Source organism: Myotis myotis, unplaced genomic scaffold (assembly GCF_014108235.1).
Source record: "Myotis myotis isolate mMyoMyo1 unplaced genomic scaffold, mMyoMyo1.p scaffold_m19_p_5, whole genome shotgun sequence".
NCBI classification, from domain to species: domain Eukaryota; kingdom Metazoa; phylum Chordata; class Mammalia; order Chiroptera; family Vespertilionidae; genus Myotis; species Myotis myotis.
In genome coordinates, this window is record NW_023416357.1 from 5,371,704 (window position 1) to 5,389,834 (window position 18,131).

The 18,131-nt window shown below is 39.5% G+C and overlaps 1 protein-coding gene across 1 annotated transcript in view; it reads left to right on the top strand.

Annotated features, from left to right (window-relative positions):
• Positions 1 to 5,232: 5,232 nt before the first annotated feature.
• LOC118655926 (sperm flagellar protein 2-like) overlaps positions 5,233 to 18,131 on the top strand; it is an 84,722-nt gene continuing 71,823 nt past the window's right edge. The window contains exons 1-5 of the mRNA XM_036308503.1: positions 5,233 to 5,274; positions 10,494 to 10,628; positions 12,554 to 12,629; positions 14,541 to 14,602; positions 16,573 to 16,676. Coding sequence (XP_036164396.1) covers positions 5,233 to 5,274; positions 10,494 to 10,628; positions 12,554 to 12,629; positions 14,541 to 14,602; positions 16,573 to 16,676 — 419 coding nt within the window. The remainder of the gene's footprint in view (positions 5,275 to 10,493; positions 10,629 to 12,553; positions 12,630 to 14,540; positions 14,603 to 16,572; positions 16,677 to 18,131) is intronic.

An 18,131-nucleotide genomic window follows, 5' to 3' on the forward strand; every position in this document is an offset into this window, starting at 1 on the left:
TGTGGAGCAGAGGCGTTGGGCTGAGAACTCTCCCACCTGAAGGAACCCTCCCTCCCCCACTGCTGCTGTCCAGTTCCCAGGGCCTGTCAGCAATATACTTTGGTACATTGGACATAGAGTTGTCTTTGATATATTGGGTCAGTGCCACCTATAAGCTTTTTTGGAGTGGTCTACACCCCTTTGAGGTATTAACCTTATGTGACATTAGAGAAATTCCAACCCAGTCTGTCTCTCTGACTGTCCCTGGCTGAGCGATGGTAGCAGGTAGGTGAATTCAGATGTAGAAGCTTCTGGAAAAGTTTTGAGCAGCAAGACCATAGCAGTTGGTATCGAAGTGATCTTGAGGGAGACACCACCTCTCTGGTGAATAACGCATAGTTTGACCAACTAAGAAATACAGTTTACTGTTTTTATTAGAAGGACTACCAACTCTAGAATTGTTTGGTGGTCCTTTCACAGGGAGAGAGCTGATATAATGTCCAGTGTGATAATGTCCCAAGGGCATTTGGGGGTCAGGAGGACTGCAGTAGCCTTAGAGTCTTAATTTGTTTCAGACCCAGGCAATTGGGCTGTAAAAAGCACTGGACTAGCTGCACAGCTGCTGTAATCCCCAACATGCTGCGTTCAATGCCCCAGGAGGGCCGGGGTGCTTGCCAGGGCAGAGAAGGGAACCAGGACTATGGACCTGTCCTTTTGGGTTGAATAAGCTACTCCTCCCTGGATCTCCTCCGCTGAGTCACTTTGAGCACGTCTGGCATCAGAGTGCCACGCAGAAGCCCCTGCCCATTGTTTGCCGCTGATTTGTCACTGAATTTCAGCAGCACAGAAATATCCGTTTGCAGGACAGAGGAGCTCTCCAAGTGGCTTCATTTCAGTTGCTCCTGGTAATCAGACCTGCAAGACAAAGTGTCAGCCCAGATCTGGCTGCCTGATCTATAAGTGAGAAAAAAGAAGCCTGCCCCTTCTTGCAAGTGCGGGCTTGCTGAGCTTACGGACCGTTGGAAGCTCGAGTTGTTGGGTTGTGCGTAGTGAGGAGCCAGGCCCTCTCAGGTGTAGGCCTCTCGGCTTTGACGGTGATCTTCATCACCTGCTGGGTAATTGACCAAGGCCAATTTGAATTTCCCTCAAAGTAGGGGGATTCAAATTAGGCACAAAGGAGGTGGAATTTGTTACCCGGGCCTCCTTTTGTGATAGGCTAGAACTAAACATCTGTTTCCGTGGCATTAGGTCAGGGCAGGTTGGGGACGGCTGCTGCTAGGACCTAAGTGATAAGGTTCTGAGTGGAAGCCATTATTAGGATTAGGACCAGGTCTTCACATTTCCTAATGAGACAGAATTAACTGCAGGATCTGCTGAGAGGCAGGCATTGGCTACTCACAATTCTTCTTGTAGCCAGGACAGTCTTCAGCTCAGCATTGTGGGTGAAGTAGAGTTAACCTGTCTTTCCCTGCTTACCATGGGCTACGTATGCACTTCCTGACAATAGGTAGGGGGCTCAGACTGAGCACTCTAGCGTAGAGGTGCATGGAGGCATACCTTCTCTCTGGAGGTGCATCTACCCTGCCAACATCAGTGAGAGCTGTACATCCCCATGCCCTTAGCTCCTCTGGAATCTACAGGCAAGCCTGGCAGGAAGGTATGGCCAGGTAGCTAACCATCCTATGACATGACTGGAAGTCAGGTGACTTAGAAAGGCTGCCAAGCTCACTCAGCAGGGCCGGCTCAACTTTTCTAGTTGCTCCGAGACCTTTAAATCGGGTCCCATGCAGAGCCCACTCCATGACAGTTCCGAGGTGAGACGTCAGAATTTAGTTGTCCATCAGCTGCTGACTTCTCCTCTCTTCCTCCTTGTTCAGGGTTGCACAGGGCAGGATCCATTCTTCTCATTGGAACCTGGCTATCAAAAAGGTTCCACACTCTGGTTAAGAAACCATATAGGGCTGCCAGGTTACATGAGCTGACTCCCCATGGTATCCAACCACCCCTCTGCTTCTCCTGAGAATCATGGGCAGTTGCCAGGAATTTAAAAGTCTGAATTACAAATTTAGGCAGTTCCCCCAGATTCCCTCAGGGTTTTTGAGTGGTTGGAGGAGAAAAAGCCTGGGAAGGAAAGGCAAAGAACAGAAGCTCTGAAAGCTACGAAGTTTTCCCTTAGCACTCCATTGTGGAGTATGACTTTTTTTCTGAATGCCAAACTCCAGTAATTGGAATATAGCCCCTGGATTTTCCATGTTGCCATAGTAATAAGTGTGTTTCTATAACGTCTGATTACCTCTGGTAGGAGACAGGACAGATCCAAACAGAAGATCAGCCAGGATTGCCGGTGCCAGAGGTTCATTTCTTTGAACTGGAACCAAGATGATCAAGATAGTTTATCTGAAAGTAGCCAGAAACAGGAAGCGGCAGAGGTGGGCTCAAGCCAAGTCCTTTCAGTAGCCAAGGATCAAAGCTGAGATTGGTGAGAGCCAGACTAGAGAATGAAAATGAAGCTGGGTGGTTGGAAAGGAGGCAGAGCTGGAACAGAAGAAGACGCGGATTAAAGGCTTGGAAGCAAAGTGAGGAGGCCCTAGGCAATTGCCACAAACAGAGCTGGAATGTCTGCCCCTTGTTTTTATTATCTGCCCGTCACGTGGTACATGTTTGCATCAACCTAGTTTAGGAGACCCAAGGCAAATATCCAGTTAGGAATATGAAACTAATCAGGTCACAAACAGCTCTCCATACATCACCTCTTCCGTGCCCATTCACACAGGCGGCTCCTACCCATTCCAGGACACTATAAAGTCTCTGGCAGCGCTTCTTACCAAGTCCCAAACATATAGGTTGTTAATAATTTATTCCATTTCAACTGGGATGCTTTTTGCTGCCATAAAAAGATGCCTTGATTTAATGGAGAAGCTCTCTCAAAATTCATACTACAAACCCTGACTTCAAGAAATGCTTCCAGCCCTAACTGGTTTGGCTCAGTGAATAGAGCGTTGGCCTGTGGACTGAAGGGTCCCAGGTTTGTTTCCGGTCAAGGGCATGTACCTTGGTTGTGGGCACATCCCCAGTGGGGGGTGTGCAGGAGGCAGATAATCGATGTTTCTCTCTCATTGATGTTTCTAACTCTCTATCCCTCTTCCTTCCTCTCTGTAAAAAATCAATAAAATATATATATATATAAAAAAGAAATGCTTCCAGAACTAGCTAATTTCGTACATGGCCTGTGGATTCTTGCTGACTTCTATCTGTAATGATGACATTTCCTGATCTAGATTTGGGGTTGAGTTGTGCCTGTCAATCTTATTTGGGAAAGATCTAAAATCAACCACACAAATAAGATCTAAAAAAAGGTGAATAAACCGGATCTTTAAATGATTACCAATTATGAGAAATTGCACCTAGAATTATGTTATTATTTTTAAAATATATTTTGGTAAATCTCTACTTGGTAACTCTCTGGGTTGAGTCACTGTTAGTATAAAGTTAAGGGATTATCCTTCCTATTTAAGAGATGAATCCAAGATGGTACTTAGACACATGAAATCAGAACTGAGGGTACCTGGTGTCTTGTCCAATAAAACATCCTGTATTTTTTTGGTTTTTTGGTTTGTTTTGTTTTTCAAGCAGTGGATTGAGAATAGATTATGAAATTAATTCATAGGTCATAATCATTATTTTTTAAAAATAGAAGCACAACATAATGGAAATGATGCAATGGTATACAATAGAAACTAAAGTAAGGATAGGTATTTCATACAACATTTTTTTCTGTCTTACACATACTTGCGCACAAATACTGGCAACAATGTAAAATGCATTTCTTACGGAGGGCCCTTGGCCAAAATGTCTGAAAGCCACTTTCCTGGAAGATGCAGTACAATTGGTAATTATTTTTCAATAGAGGCCAGGCAGGGGGAGGAGTGCCCACAGGGGTTCATAACAATAAAAAATGGAGACATTTGGTGAAGTGGTTGACCTGGAAGGAAGCCTGTACAAGTAGCTAAAGACAAGGTCATCATGATGACAAAAATAGAATGTTCTAGGGAATTTGAGGATTGATAATGGCTACGACAACCCCTGAGGCTGCAACTACAAGCCTCAGCTGTACTTCAGCCATCACAGACTGTCTTCTCTCCCTCACTTTCTGCTGGGTGGTGTGCAAGAAAAGCCAGCCATAGTAGATGCAGAATCCATGCAGCTCCAAAGCCTTGGCAGGGTGGAGTTGTGGTGCTTTGGCCCTGCACTCTAAAGGAGACCTAGCCTCATTTTGTGGAGTTACTATATGTGGCATTTTTCGAGGTCAGTTTATTAGAAGCTTCCACCATTCATTTTCTGGCCACTGTAACCAGATAATATGTCTGTTGTTGGGTTTTAGTATCTCTAGGTAAAAAGATGGCATTTCAAGGAAACTGGCAGGTATGAATGCTTTAGGGCTTGAATTGTGAGATGCTTGGAGCTCACCAGACTGGGAATAGCTGGACAACTTCAGGACATGTAGATGTTGGTAAAGTCTAGCCATTGACGAAGACACACGCTGGATTGTGTGTACTTTCAAACCAGTACCGCCACTCTGCAAAGGCCACATTCAAAGGCTGCTACTAGATAGCATTGGCATAACCCAATGTGTGTGTGTTGAGTATCGTGCTATTGGAACTCATGTGACAGTTGAATGTTTCTCAAGGTCCAGATTCCATTAACACAGGTTCGTCGAAGTGAACCGTGTCTCCCCTCCCTTTTAAAAGGATAGATGAGAAAGCTCTGTCTCCATCTTGGATCTTCAGAAGAAGTGAGAATGAGGTGCATTTGCTTTGCTCCAGGCGTAATCATGTTCAGAGAAGCAAGCAAAGCATGTTGAGAAAACCATGCCTCTCCACCAGCAGCAGCATCCAGCCACTTGGGCAATATTGCAGTCGAGGAGGGGAATCCAGTGAGCTGGTCATGTGGGAGATCTTAGGTGTGTCTTTGAAGTGTGCACACTCAAACACACCGTTCTCAATCAAGTCTGTCTGTACACGGTCATGATACTTGTAGCCATAGTTAATAACAAGGGGACCAAGGACAAGGACTTATCAGGCCACAGGACACAAAAGGATATGACAGACTGGATGTAACCAGAATCAGAAGACTAGGGAACCTGAGGTAGCGACAACATGATATAGAGAACCATGTGAGTGTATTGAATCCTGGCCGGTAAGCAGATTGTTAGGCCCATGTTATTGGTGAAAACAGAAAGAATTGGGAGATACCATGGTCCCAGGAATTCAGAATTCAGTTTCTGGAAAGGTCGGTGTAAGTCAATTAATAAAAATACTACTAGCAAAGAGGTTATGACTTTTAACCAAGGTCAGAGGTTGTTTACTCTGTTGTACTTTTATGAACTCTGTGTGTAGGTAGACAAGAGGTGTTGATAGATCTTGAGTCTTGCACTTTTACCTTCTCAAAAATACATATTGATGGTATTTATATAGGCACAATAAACATAAAGAGATGTTAATTGTTCATTATACATGCATGTCAGTTGACATGAATTAGTGCTAAGACCAAGGAGCACATTTACACACAAAATAGTGTCTTACTAAAGTACTGGTTTATACCAGGTGATGCTTACCTGGTATTGCCCACTCTAGGCATCAGAGTCCTGAAACTAATAGTTAGATGTCTATTTATACCAGTACCTGAAGGAGTAAAAATTAAATATTTTATATAATTTTCTCTAGTATAATTTTATTATATAATTATGTAAAAGAGAAACCTGGTTCTTCACTAATGAACTAGAAAATCTCTTCTGCTCAGTGGAGTGAAACTAGTAATCTTCATTTTGGTCTGAATTTACCTCTTTTTCTAGTTCTTCTGACCTCTTTTTCACTCATCATGTGCTTGTTCCAACTTGAGATGTTTACCTTGACTTACCCTTTATTCTTGGTCTTCAGCTGTGTTTTTAAGATGGTTCTGAAAAATGTGTCCCCTCCCCCTAACACCCCCCCCCCCCCAAAAAAAAAAAAAACCACTTTGATTTGCTTATCTCCACAGGTCAGGCCTCCGTTCTTTTTCTAATCTAAGCATTCCATTCTCTTCATGGTCAACATTCTGTCCCATTGTGTTCTGCCACATTCTACACTAACTCAGTGATGGAAGAGGGTTTATTCTGGCGCCTCTGAGCAGCAGCAACCATCTCTATACCAGGGACTCAATTGCACAGCCACCTCTACTTCCCTAGGGACATTGCAACTTCTTTCTTTTTTCTGATGTAGAACTACTTGTTTAGAACTCCCAGAATAGTGTAACTATTAATGCTAATGATAAATATCTTTTTCTTATTCCTGCCTTTAATGGAAAAATGTATCATTCATCTCTGTTCACCACTACATATCGATCCTAAAAGTGCTAAGGATGTCATCTTCAATTCATTGCATATTAGAGGATTTGCTTTGTTTCATTTTAATTTTTATATATATTTTCTCATCAGAAATGAATTTTGAATTTTATCAGATGCTTCTTGGTCAAAATGATCATGGCTTTTTTAAAAAATAAATTAGCCTATTAATGTGATATGGTAATAGGTTTTCTAATATTTATCTTTCCCAGTGTTCATGAAATAACTCTGATTTAGTTATGGCAAGACAACTTCAACATAGTACAGAGGTTATGAACACATGTTCTAGAATCTGCCTGCCTGCGTTCCAATCCAAGTTCTGCCATTACTATTTGTTGTGAACACTTGACAAGAAATTTAGCTTCTATAATACTTGGGTGTTTTCTTCTGAAAAATCAGAGAGATAAGAATACTTTTGTAAGAGTCGTGTGAGAATCGTGTGAGATAATAAATAAAAACAACAGTATATGGCACATACTGTGTAGTAAATGTCAATTGGTATCTTTATTGTCTCTTAATATAATGCTAATTCTTCTGCTATTTCAGGCGTGATTCTTGTAAAGTATTTCCAAGTGAGGTTGGCTTGTAGTTTTCTTCTTGGATGCTATTTTTGTCAATTACTTTTGACATCTTTCTGGTATCAGGGTTATGCTAGTTTTGCCAGGTGAACTGGAAAGCTTTCTATTTCATTCCATTCTCTAGAAAACTAAACAACACTTATATTTCAGTTAATTGTGGTAGACTATTATGGTCTTCAAGATTCCTCTGGATATCGTTCTTTGACAACTTTTCCAATTTTTTTCATGGTTTTCATCTTTAAAATACTCCACTTAAATTAAAAATTGTATCATTTTTACTCTCGTAAAATATCATTTTACCATACAGTAAAAAATAAATTATCCTATTAATGTGATATGGTAATAGGTTTTCTAATATTTATCTTTCCCAGTGTTCATGAAATAACTGATTTACTTATGGCAAGACAACTTCAACATAGTATAGAGGTTATGAGCATAAGTTTTTTAGAGTTGAGTTATATAACATTTTCTTAAAAATTTTTAAGTCTTCTTAAAATCTGTTTCTTTCTATTATATTACAAAATTGATACTTGCTATTCTTCACCTTTTTTCAGAACTAATAGCAATTTTATTATCAGGATTATCATGGACAAATGTAGGAATATATCAATAACAGGTATCTCAATAGTTTGCTCTCTAATTTATCAATTTCCATTTTTATGAGTCCCTTCTTCCTTATTTTTAAATTTATTTTAATATTAGTTCAATGCTTAGTTTATTTATTTCCCTTCTTTTTAAGTCAAGGCATTATGCTAAGGAACTATGAAATTTCCTCTAAGTACAGTTTGATCCCATCCCATATTTTTAATAAATAAATTTAATGTTCTTTTTGGACATTTATATTTTTAATTTCTTTCTTGCATCAAGAATTACTCAAAAAGACTGATTTTAGTTGTTAAGAATTTATATTTTTCATATCTTTCAAACATCAATTTCTAGTTTTATTACACAGAGCTCAGAGAATGTGGTCTGTAATGTTGTTTTTTTCTTTCCCTTTAATTGATCATTTCAGCAAGAAACCTGGAAAAAACTGGGAGTTAAACATAGACACCATATTGGGCATGAAATAGCAGATAAAACTATTACTGTTTTTTATCTGCTTACTTATTATAGTTTTAATTTAAGTATCTTAATGCTCAATCTGGACTTTAATTTGCCTCAGTTAACTCAATATGCCTCCTTTTCTAAACTATTATGGATTTTAGAGTTGGGTTAGTGTGTGTTTTCTTAATTTTTATGTGGTGAGCTCATTTTTTGCTCTCTAGTATGAAAGTATTCACGTTATTAGCCATTTATGTAATACTAGAGTTCCGATGTTCTAAATTCATGCAAGGGGCTCAGCCCTCACAGCCCCGGCTTCATCTGGAAGGTCATCTGGAAGGTCGTCTGGACAGTTCTTCTGCTGTTCAGCCATCCAGTCTAATTAGCATATTACACTTTTATTATTATAGATAATAATTTGACCTATTGATTAGCTTTTGTTTGTTATAATTTGTATTTGCTTTCAATATCCTTAAATGCCTAAATTCCACTTTTAAGAAGATTATGTTTTGTTTGTCTCATTGCTACTTTCACAGAACATGGTTGGAGAGTGGGCCTTACCAGAAGAAATGATTGAAAATGTACCACCCTCCAACAATTGCATATTGGGCCATGTGGTCTACAGACTAACTGAAAAATCTCTTCCCCCTCAAGTTGAATCAGTAGAATCTGAATTGCCTTCATGTGCTATTAAAGGGTGCATATTAGGGAAGACATTTAGTGGAAAAACAACTGCTCTAAAGGCTCTAGAAAAAGGTAGAATTTCTTTCTTTTTATATTTGTATTTATCAAATTATCTTAACATTGACTGTAACTGCAAATGGCTATGTCTGTAGAAAATATACATGAGGGTCTGCTGATATATTAGGAAAATCTGTCATCAAGAATTTTATAATAGAATGATCAAATAATTTGTTTCTAAGTCAGACACTTACTGATATAGAGTCATAAACTGTGACTGTCCCAGGCAAACCTGGTTATATGGATATGCTATATTATCATGATGCATAGTATAACTAGAAATAACAAGTCTTAAACTTTCCTCATAAATTTTACTTACTTTACCAATATATGGAGTAGGATATTAATAATTTGTCACAAGTGCAAGAGAAATCCACTGAAAATTATATAATATAAAAAATGTAAATATTTTCATTCTTTATATTTGTTGAATTTTCACTCTGTCTTTGATGAGCCTTAGTCTTTCTCTGTAGAAGTTCTTTCAGTTAGAGGCAAAATCACAGATTTTCATCTGTTTAATTCATTTTTATTCATTATATTTTTCCCTTTTTCATGGGAAAGCTCAAAATTTGCACTGAGGCCAGGCCATCCTGCATCAATCTAAGACAAAGAAGGGTAGGTCATTATTGAGATGTCAAAGAGCCCTCCTTAAAAAGCAACTAGACAAAATCACAGTGAGATACCACCTCACATCACTAGAATAGGTTTATTTTTTAAAATATATTTTTATCAATTTTTAGAGAAAGAGGAAGGGAGAGGGATAGAGAGATAGAAACATCGATGAGAGGAACATCATCGATCGACTGCCTCCTGCATGCGCCCCCACTGGGGATCAAGCCCACAACCCAGTCATGTGTCCTGACCAGGAATCTAACTGGTGACCTCTTGGTTCCTGGGTCAGTGCTCAGCTGCTGAACCACACTGGCTGGGCAGGTGTAATTTTTTTTAATGGGAAAAAGACAAGTAGGGATATTGGGACACATTACTGGTGGGAATGTAAAGTGGTACAGCCATTATGGAAAGCAGTTTAGTGGTTTCTCAAATAAGTTAAACACAGAATTACCATATGACCCCAGAAATTCCACTACTAGTTATATGCCAAAAAGATTAAACACAGGTGTTCAAAAAAGAAGAAACAACATTGTATAGGAATATTCATAGCAGTACCATTAATAATAACCAAAAGTTGGAACTAATCCAAATGTCCTTCAACTGATGAATGGATAACAAATATGATATATCCATACAATGGAATATTATTCATCCATAAAAAGGAGTGAAGTACTGATGCATGCTACAATATGAATGAACCTTGAAAACATGATACTGGGTAAAAGAAGTCAGACACAAAAGGCCACATATTGTATGATTCCACTGATATGAAATATTCAGAATAGAAATATCCATAGAGACAGAAAACAAATTAGTTGTTACCAGGGATAGGGATAGGGTGAGGAAGTGACTGCTTAATGGGTACAGGGGTTCCTTTTGGGATGATAAAATTTTTCTGGAACAAGATAGTGGTGATGGTTGGACAACATTGTGAATAACTTAAATGGCACTGAAGTGTGTCTGTAGAATGGTCAAAATGGGTACTGTATGTTCTGTAAATTCTAACAAAATAATTTAAAAAAGCAGCTTGATCCAGACCGCAGTTCTAGGGGGCCCTTAAGACAGTGTGAGAGAGCGAACCCAGCACAGGACAATGATGTCATTGTTCTACATGAGAAGCTGTCAGTAAAACTGCCTTTTGTACTTTAGACTTTCCTATTCAGGTACTTTCTATTGACACTCTTCTCCAAGAAGCTATCAAAGCATATCATGACAACGAAACAGTCAGTGAGACCCTTCTAATTCATCATGAAACCGAAGAAAAGGCTCTATTGGATCTGCATAGTAGCGAAAGCCAGGCAAGTATGATTTTAGTTATCTTTCTTGCATCTTATATATGAGATTTGAAGCTAGATGGAATCTAAAAGATCTTCTAGACCAGAGATTGATGGCCTTTTCTGTAAAGGTCCCAAGAGTAAATCGTTTATATTTTGTGGGTCAAGAGGCAAAATCAAGGATATTATGGGGTACTTATATACCACAAGAGAAAATCCACCCCCCCCCCACCAGTTTCCCTGGGTGGTCCATCCAAGGTGATGGTCTGACTTTGTGCCCAGTCACCTTCCGCTAGAGGCATTCTCCTCAGGAAAGAGCCACTGTTGGTGAGGGGGTGGAGGGCCTGAATTTTAAGGGCTGGAGGGGAGAGGATAAGAGTGCTGTATGGAGTTCAGCAAGTCACCAGCGCCCAGAGTGAAATTCAACTCCTGAGAGCCTTGCAGTGGCCAGCAGCAGGGTCCCCATCAGGTAGTTGGAGCCAAAGCCAGCCCTGGGCAATGGTCGAGGCCAGTGCTAGAGCTGAGCAGGGACAGGGTGTGGAGGGTGGCACCCGGCTTAGTCTCCAGGCTCACAATGGTGTCTTATGGAGTTTTAAGTGCCCACGGACCATATAAAAATAGTCAGTTCCTTAAATTTGGTCCATGCTCATTATTGGCCAATCTCTGATCTAAACTCATAGACCTCAATTTGTGGAGGTGGGGGGTTGAAGGGAGGTTTACCAGCATCACATTCTCATCAGTGTTGCATCTTGCTACATTATTGCATGAAGGTTCTAGTGCAGAAAATAGGAGAATGTGGCCCCACCTTGGGAGACAGTAGAAGCCCTAAGCATGAATTGGTTTGATTGGGATAAGGGGCTTGGTAATGTCTAGCCCAGTGTTGGCAAACCTTTTGCGCTCGGTGTGTCAGCATTTTGAAAAACCCTAACTTAACTCTGGTGCCGTGTCACATATAGAAATTTTTTGATATTTGCAACCATAGTAAAACAAAGATTTATATTTTTGATATTTATTTTATATATTTAAATGCCATTTAACAAAGAAAAATCAACCAAAAAAATGAGTTCGCGTGTCACTTCTGACACGCATGTCATAGGTTCACCATCCCTGGTCTAGCCAGGGGTGGGCAAACTTTTTGACTCGAGGGCCACAATGGGTTCTTAAACTGGACCGGAGGGCCGGAACAAAGGCATGGATGGAGTGTTTGTGTGAACTAATATAAATTCAAAGTAAACATCATTACATAAAAGGGTACGGTATTTTTTTTTTTTTTTTTTTTAGTTTTATTCATTTCAAACGGACCGGATCTGGCCCGCGGGCCGTAGTTTGCCCACGGCTGGAGACTGTGATCAGGATCCCAGGTTCTAAACCCAAAACTCTTTCCCCTACCTGATGCTGTCTCTGCAATTGAATGAATTAGCAGAGAATCTAATCCAGATCATTGGCATGAGCTATAAAATAAGTGTCCTTTAACTATGGATTCTGAAAATAACGAAGTTTTCTTCACTGTGGGATGCTGTGTCTTCCATGTTGTGGTACTCTTCATATTCCAACCTTTTGGGTGCCAGATAACACATCTTCACTTTATTTCCCTTATGGTTAGCTATGACTGACATCTCTAGGATTGTTCTTTCTCGGGTGGTTTCCATAAACTCTACCTCTTCTCATCTTCCATTGTGTTTTCAAAATGGCAGTTGCTGTATTTTACATAGTAATTGAAGGCCAATTGAAAGACAGATTCCACCACAGGTTACTGTGTATTTCCATAAGTTCAATTATCACCAAACTTTGTTTCTTTCTGGAAGTTATTCAGTCCCTCCAAATATCACTTATATTTTAGTGTTACAAATAGTGGTTTTTTTCAAACCTTACTTATAGAAATGAAATTTATAATGCTATTAAATGACAACATTAAAACCTGTCCGTGTGTGTGTGTTTTCTCCCCAAAGGATCTTCAGAGTAAATTTTCACTTGATCTACTTTCAGAGGAAGCCTTACCAGAAGGAGAAGATAAAACTATACTTAGTAAGTAAGACATTAAAACACATCATCCAGCCCTAGCTGGTTTGGCTCAGTGGATAGAGCTTTGGCCTGTGAACTGAAAGGTCCCAGGTTCAATTCTGGTCAAAAGCACATGCCTGGGTTGTAGGCTCAATCCCCACTAGGGGATGTGCAGGAAGTGGCCGATCCATTATTCTCTCTCATTGATGGTGTTTTTATCTCTCTCCCTCTCCTTTCCTCTCTGAAATCAATAATATATATATATCATCCATCATTTAATTTAGAGGGACAGAGAAACAGTAAGAACACATGTATGTGAGCACAGATGTGCTTGCAGGAGAGTCTCACGTAATTGTCTCCATGGTCATTTGACAGACAGAACAAGATAAACACAGAGATCCCTAACCTTTGTCTACAACTAGGGATAAGACAAAAATAACACGAATTTTTTTTCACACTTCTTCAAGTAGTTGCTCAGTTTGGCTGTGTTATCAAGACCACCAGAATATATTATCCTCCTTTCTTCCTGGCTTTTCATTGTTTGTTTCACCTATGCAGGTCTGGGTGAGTAAGTATTACTGGGGCCCTCTCCGCGTACTACTGCTTTGTTCACAGTGTTGAGGGAGGCTGCAGGGTCTGGACTCTTCAAGCCACCTGAACAGTGGTACCTTAGATAATGCTCAGTGTATTCCTAACCATGGGCAAGCAAATAGAACCAAGCTTCCCAAACCTAATGAGAAATTAGCTCCAGTTCTTTAGATCCTTTGTAGAACCACTGGTAGAAAGCAATTTTAAGTCTTAAATATACTCTCTATGTGTGCTAATGATGGCTTTTCCATATTCAATAATTTCTTCATATCTATATTAATAAAAGGATAATATGCTAATTAGACAAGACATCTTCCGGACATCCTTCTGGACAAAGCCATGGTGGCAGGGGCCGAGGCAGAGGCAGTTTGGGGCAATCAGGCCAGCAGGGGAGAGAAGTTAGGGGCGATCAGGCTGGCAGGGGAGGGCAGTTAGGGGAGATTAGGCCAGCAGTGGGGAGCAGTTAGGGGTGATCAGGTTGGTAGGGGAGCAGTTAGGGGGCAATCAGGCCACAGGGGAGCAGTTAGGGGGCGATCAGGCCAGCAGGCAAAAGTGGTTAGGGGCAATCAGGCAGGAAGACAGGTGAGCAGTTAGGAGCCAGCAGTCCCGGATTGCAAAAGGGTGAAGACCTGGCTGAGGGACCCCCTCCCATGCACGAATTTCATGCACCGAGCCTCTAGTTCTAGAATAATGTTCAGATCCTCCTGTGCCATCATCACAATCGCCATCAGCACTGGACAATGCCTAGAGTCCCTATGAACATGCAACTCCCTAGAGCAGCCGAGTTTTCCATCATTTAAAAGGAGATAATCTGTCCCTTATTTGGGGTATTTGTTTCTTCCAGATATTTTTATTAATTTTTAATCTAAATACTGTATAGTCTATTTTATTACAAAAGTACAGTGATTATAAATGGACTCTGAAAACTGTATTTTTTCATAGAATTTAACCAAAACCCCTCTGTCTTCTAACATTTTCTACTTTTAGACTTGTTACTTATAACTAGATAATCCAGGAAAATAAAAATATTAACATTTTCTTGAGAAACTTGGCTTGTTTTCTGAAAAGAAAACCCCAATATGAATGTATTTCTAAGGATATTGCTGTGAGTGCGCCATACTGAGGGAAGGAGGTAGGAAACACCAAGCCACACAGTGGCTAGGATCTTAATGTTGTGGAATGAGGGTAACAGCCATACTGTGGTATTTCTATTACTTCCTTCCTCTGAGTATTAGGCATAACTGGATCCAGTGGCCCATCAATCCAAAACCATAGATGGTCAGATGCTAACATGGTTGTTAGTTGTAAATACTGGAGTTTGTTCTTACCACTTTTTCCTGTTGATAGGTTCTGAAACCAATAAAACACCAAAAGCTGAAGAAATCGAGTTAAGTGACAGTGTTTCTAAAGTAAGTATTGTAATCTAATTTTGGTTGCTGGTATATTGGAATGTATCATGATCCCTTGCTCTTAGGAGTATCTTCACGTGGAATGAAATGGCAATGTGTTCCTCTTTGGGTTAAAGTAAATCTGAGAGTAAAATATAAGCTAAATCTGAGTTTACTTTATATTTTTTATATTATTTATCTTTAAAGCAGTGGAAATTTATGTTCAGTTTTGCCAAGTAAGAAAGTAAACACATTCTTTTATTTTAGACTTATGCCAAATTTATATTTATGTGTTTTTCTTTACCACTCAATTTATGACTTTTATTTTCTTTCAGACTCTCTTTACCTCTAAAGAATTTTCCCAGAATTAACTCTTTGCCTTATTTGTGACTCTACAGAATATTTTATTAACCTCTGAAAAAATGTTTACAACAATTCACTCACTATTGTTTTAGTGGAAACTAATATTTCTGTATATAGTATTGCTTTCCTGTATATGGAAACATTTTTTGTTTATTTTCACAGTTCACTGTATGTGCTCAAATAGAATGGCCAGATTAATCAAGTATAATTTCATTTACTTTTTTATGCATTTCATCATGGAAAATAATTTCATAATGTTTTAGATTTCAAAACTGTTTAAAGAGAGAGAAAGTTTTGGAAGGATACATACCAAACTGTAAACATAATGACCAACAGAGAAAATGATAAAGGGGGCCTTATAATTTTTACTCTGTGTATTTGAAATATAAATTATCAGAAAGGCTAAGTGTGTTTTTATATTTACATTTATTGAGTTATAGGTCCCCCAGAGTCCGTATTTCAGTTCAAGTCAAAGGTTATACTTTGTTTCATACACTGTTGTAATGATTTGGGATATATCACTGAACAAAAAAAAAGAGTTTATGGGCCTAATGAAGTTCGCATTTTAATAGAGGAAGACAGAAAATAAACCACAAACACATAAATAAATGAATTGTATGGTCTATTAGATGGTGATGATGCCAGGAGAAGAGAAAAAGTAGAATAGAGAGGAGTAGAGTAGAGTAGAGTAGAGTAGAGTAGAGTAGAGTAGAGTAAGGGGGATCAGGGACCCAGACGGTGGAACAAGGGGAAGTTGCTGTTTCACATGGGGTAGTCCTCCTTGAGAAGGTGAAGTTTAAGCAGATTGAAGGAAGATTGAGAGAGTCATCCAAGTGGACCCGAGGACGCACTTCAGGCAGAGAGAAGAGCTGGATGACAACCATGAGGCAGAAAGGTGCTTGGTACCATAGGAGAGGAGTAGGGGATGAGACCAGACAGATGCACAGGAAGAGAGAAGAGCCAGGCCATCAGGGCCTTTCAGGCAATGATAGGACATATGGAGTAAAAGGGGGAGTCTTTGCTGGGTATTGAGTAGAGATGTAGTATCATTTAACCTATAAAGTGCTCAGTCTGGTGGCTGAGTCACGAAGCGGCATAAGGGAAGTTGATATAATAGAGTAGCTTTGTTGGACTAGCCCTTCTACAGATGACATTATAAAGCTGGCCAAAATAGAAAAGCTTAGTATTTGAGGGCCAACAGCAGGTGGATAAAGCAAAGCAGCGACCACACACCAGGCAGGAAACGCATTGAATGTGACCATTGAATGAAGAAAGCATCACTGGACAGGAGCCACGCTTTTGCAGGTCATACCAGAGGCATACCAGCTACATGGCACGAGCTGCTAGAACTCTAGCAGAAAGCTTCCATCTTTCTGATCTGAATTATTAGAGGATGAAGTTTGGGATGCTGAAAATTAAAGAAGATCTTGGAAGGGAGGGAGCTATAAGGGAGGAACCTCAAAATCTGCATACACATTTTCCTTAAATGCTTGGCTGACCCCGGAATTGTCACAAATGATTGGAATCTTCATCAGAGAAAATTTCCATTTCATGTTTTTTTCTCCAAATATTTAGAATCTTATTTTTTAAAGTAGCTGTACTCTACCATCCATTGTTTATTTTTATAGTTAACGGTGCGTGCTCAGCTTGGTGCAAAATCCGAAAAATTGCTGAAGAAAGGAAAGAGCGTTTCTGACACATTGCTAGTTAATATCATGGTAAATGCTATTAAGTAAGTATTATTTGTGTATCTATTTAATATATTCTCTACCATATAGAGATTATAAAAATAATATAGAAAAATTTTATATTTCATATCTAATGAATGCTACTACTATTCTATGTAAGAAAACACACAGCAAGATCAAGATATATTTTGTTATTTACATGCCTGTATTTCACTTTCTGATTTACCAACTGTATTTTATTCACCCAGATGCTAATTCAGGTCAGTTTCTATAACATGTGAGACATTCAAAGAGAAATCAGGTACTACTTAGAAAAGCCAATGGACGACGGATTATGGATGGGAGAGACTCTTCACAGGCCAATGTGCTTCCTCTTTTTGTGTTTCAGGAGGAGGGTATGAACTTAGGGATCCAAAGGTTGAGCAGTGATGTGTAAGAAGGTGGTGAGAATGTAGAGGTGCACAGGCAAGAATTAATTATGTGCAGAACACAGAGGTGACATGTGATAGGGGATGAAGAAAAGCCAAAATAGGGTGTAATTCTGTAATCTTCCTCTTTTCTAAGGAAGGAGAATTCTCCATAGACCTTCTTTGTAATACAGTAAAGGGGCAAATTAAAAGAAGCCATAAAAGCTCAGTTGGTACATATAATAAAGAGATGAGGTTTGGAAGGATGGGGAAAAAAAAAATCAAAAAGCTACCATGAAAGAGAGCTGGTGTGGGTGAGGAAATAGAATGGGGTAGCTGTGCTGTGTAAGAAACATGAGACCCATGAGAGAGGGAGGGAAGGAGGTTTTAGGGAAGTTGTGCTCTGCATCTGGAATGGAATCTGCCTTTAGTGTTTTCTTACGACCTTATTAAAGGTTTGAGTTGCTTCTCCATTGTGATGTATCTTGGAATGATTGTTCCTGGAATGCAGTACTGAAGAAAGTGGGTCACAGGGATGCTCCCCCTCAGAGCTGGAAGGGATCTCATTCAACTAGTTGTAACATTTCTCAGAAGTGGTGCAAACTATGTTTAACCTATGGGACTCCTTGTTTAAAACATTGTATATGAAAAAAAAAAGCTATAGGGTGTCCCAAAATTCACGCAAGATTTGAATTTTGCGTGAGCATTTACAACAACAACAACAAAATAAAAGCCTAATTTTACTTGGTTTATTGAATCAGATTCTAATATCTGTTGCCCTTTGATTTCAATCCCTTCAATTTGATAAGCATTAGCAAGTACCAATGATGGCCCAGGAGCAGGGAAAATGAAGACCACGGCTTTGTGTATGCTCCAGCAAAACCGTGGGGGCCTTTTACCTGATGTGCTATTTCATACATAACCCTATACTATATACTTTATGAATTAATAAAACATTTACAATTTTCAATTATAAACCTGTTTTTTCTCTCAAAATTACTTCTTGCGTGAATTTTGGGACACCCTATATAAAGCAGATCTTAGCTTTGGTTTCAGCGGCGTTCTCGTGTCTGCACATTACCCTCTTCACTG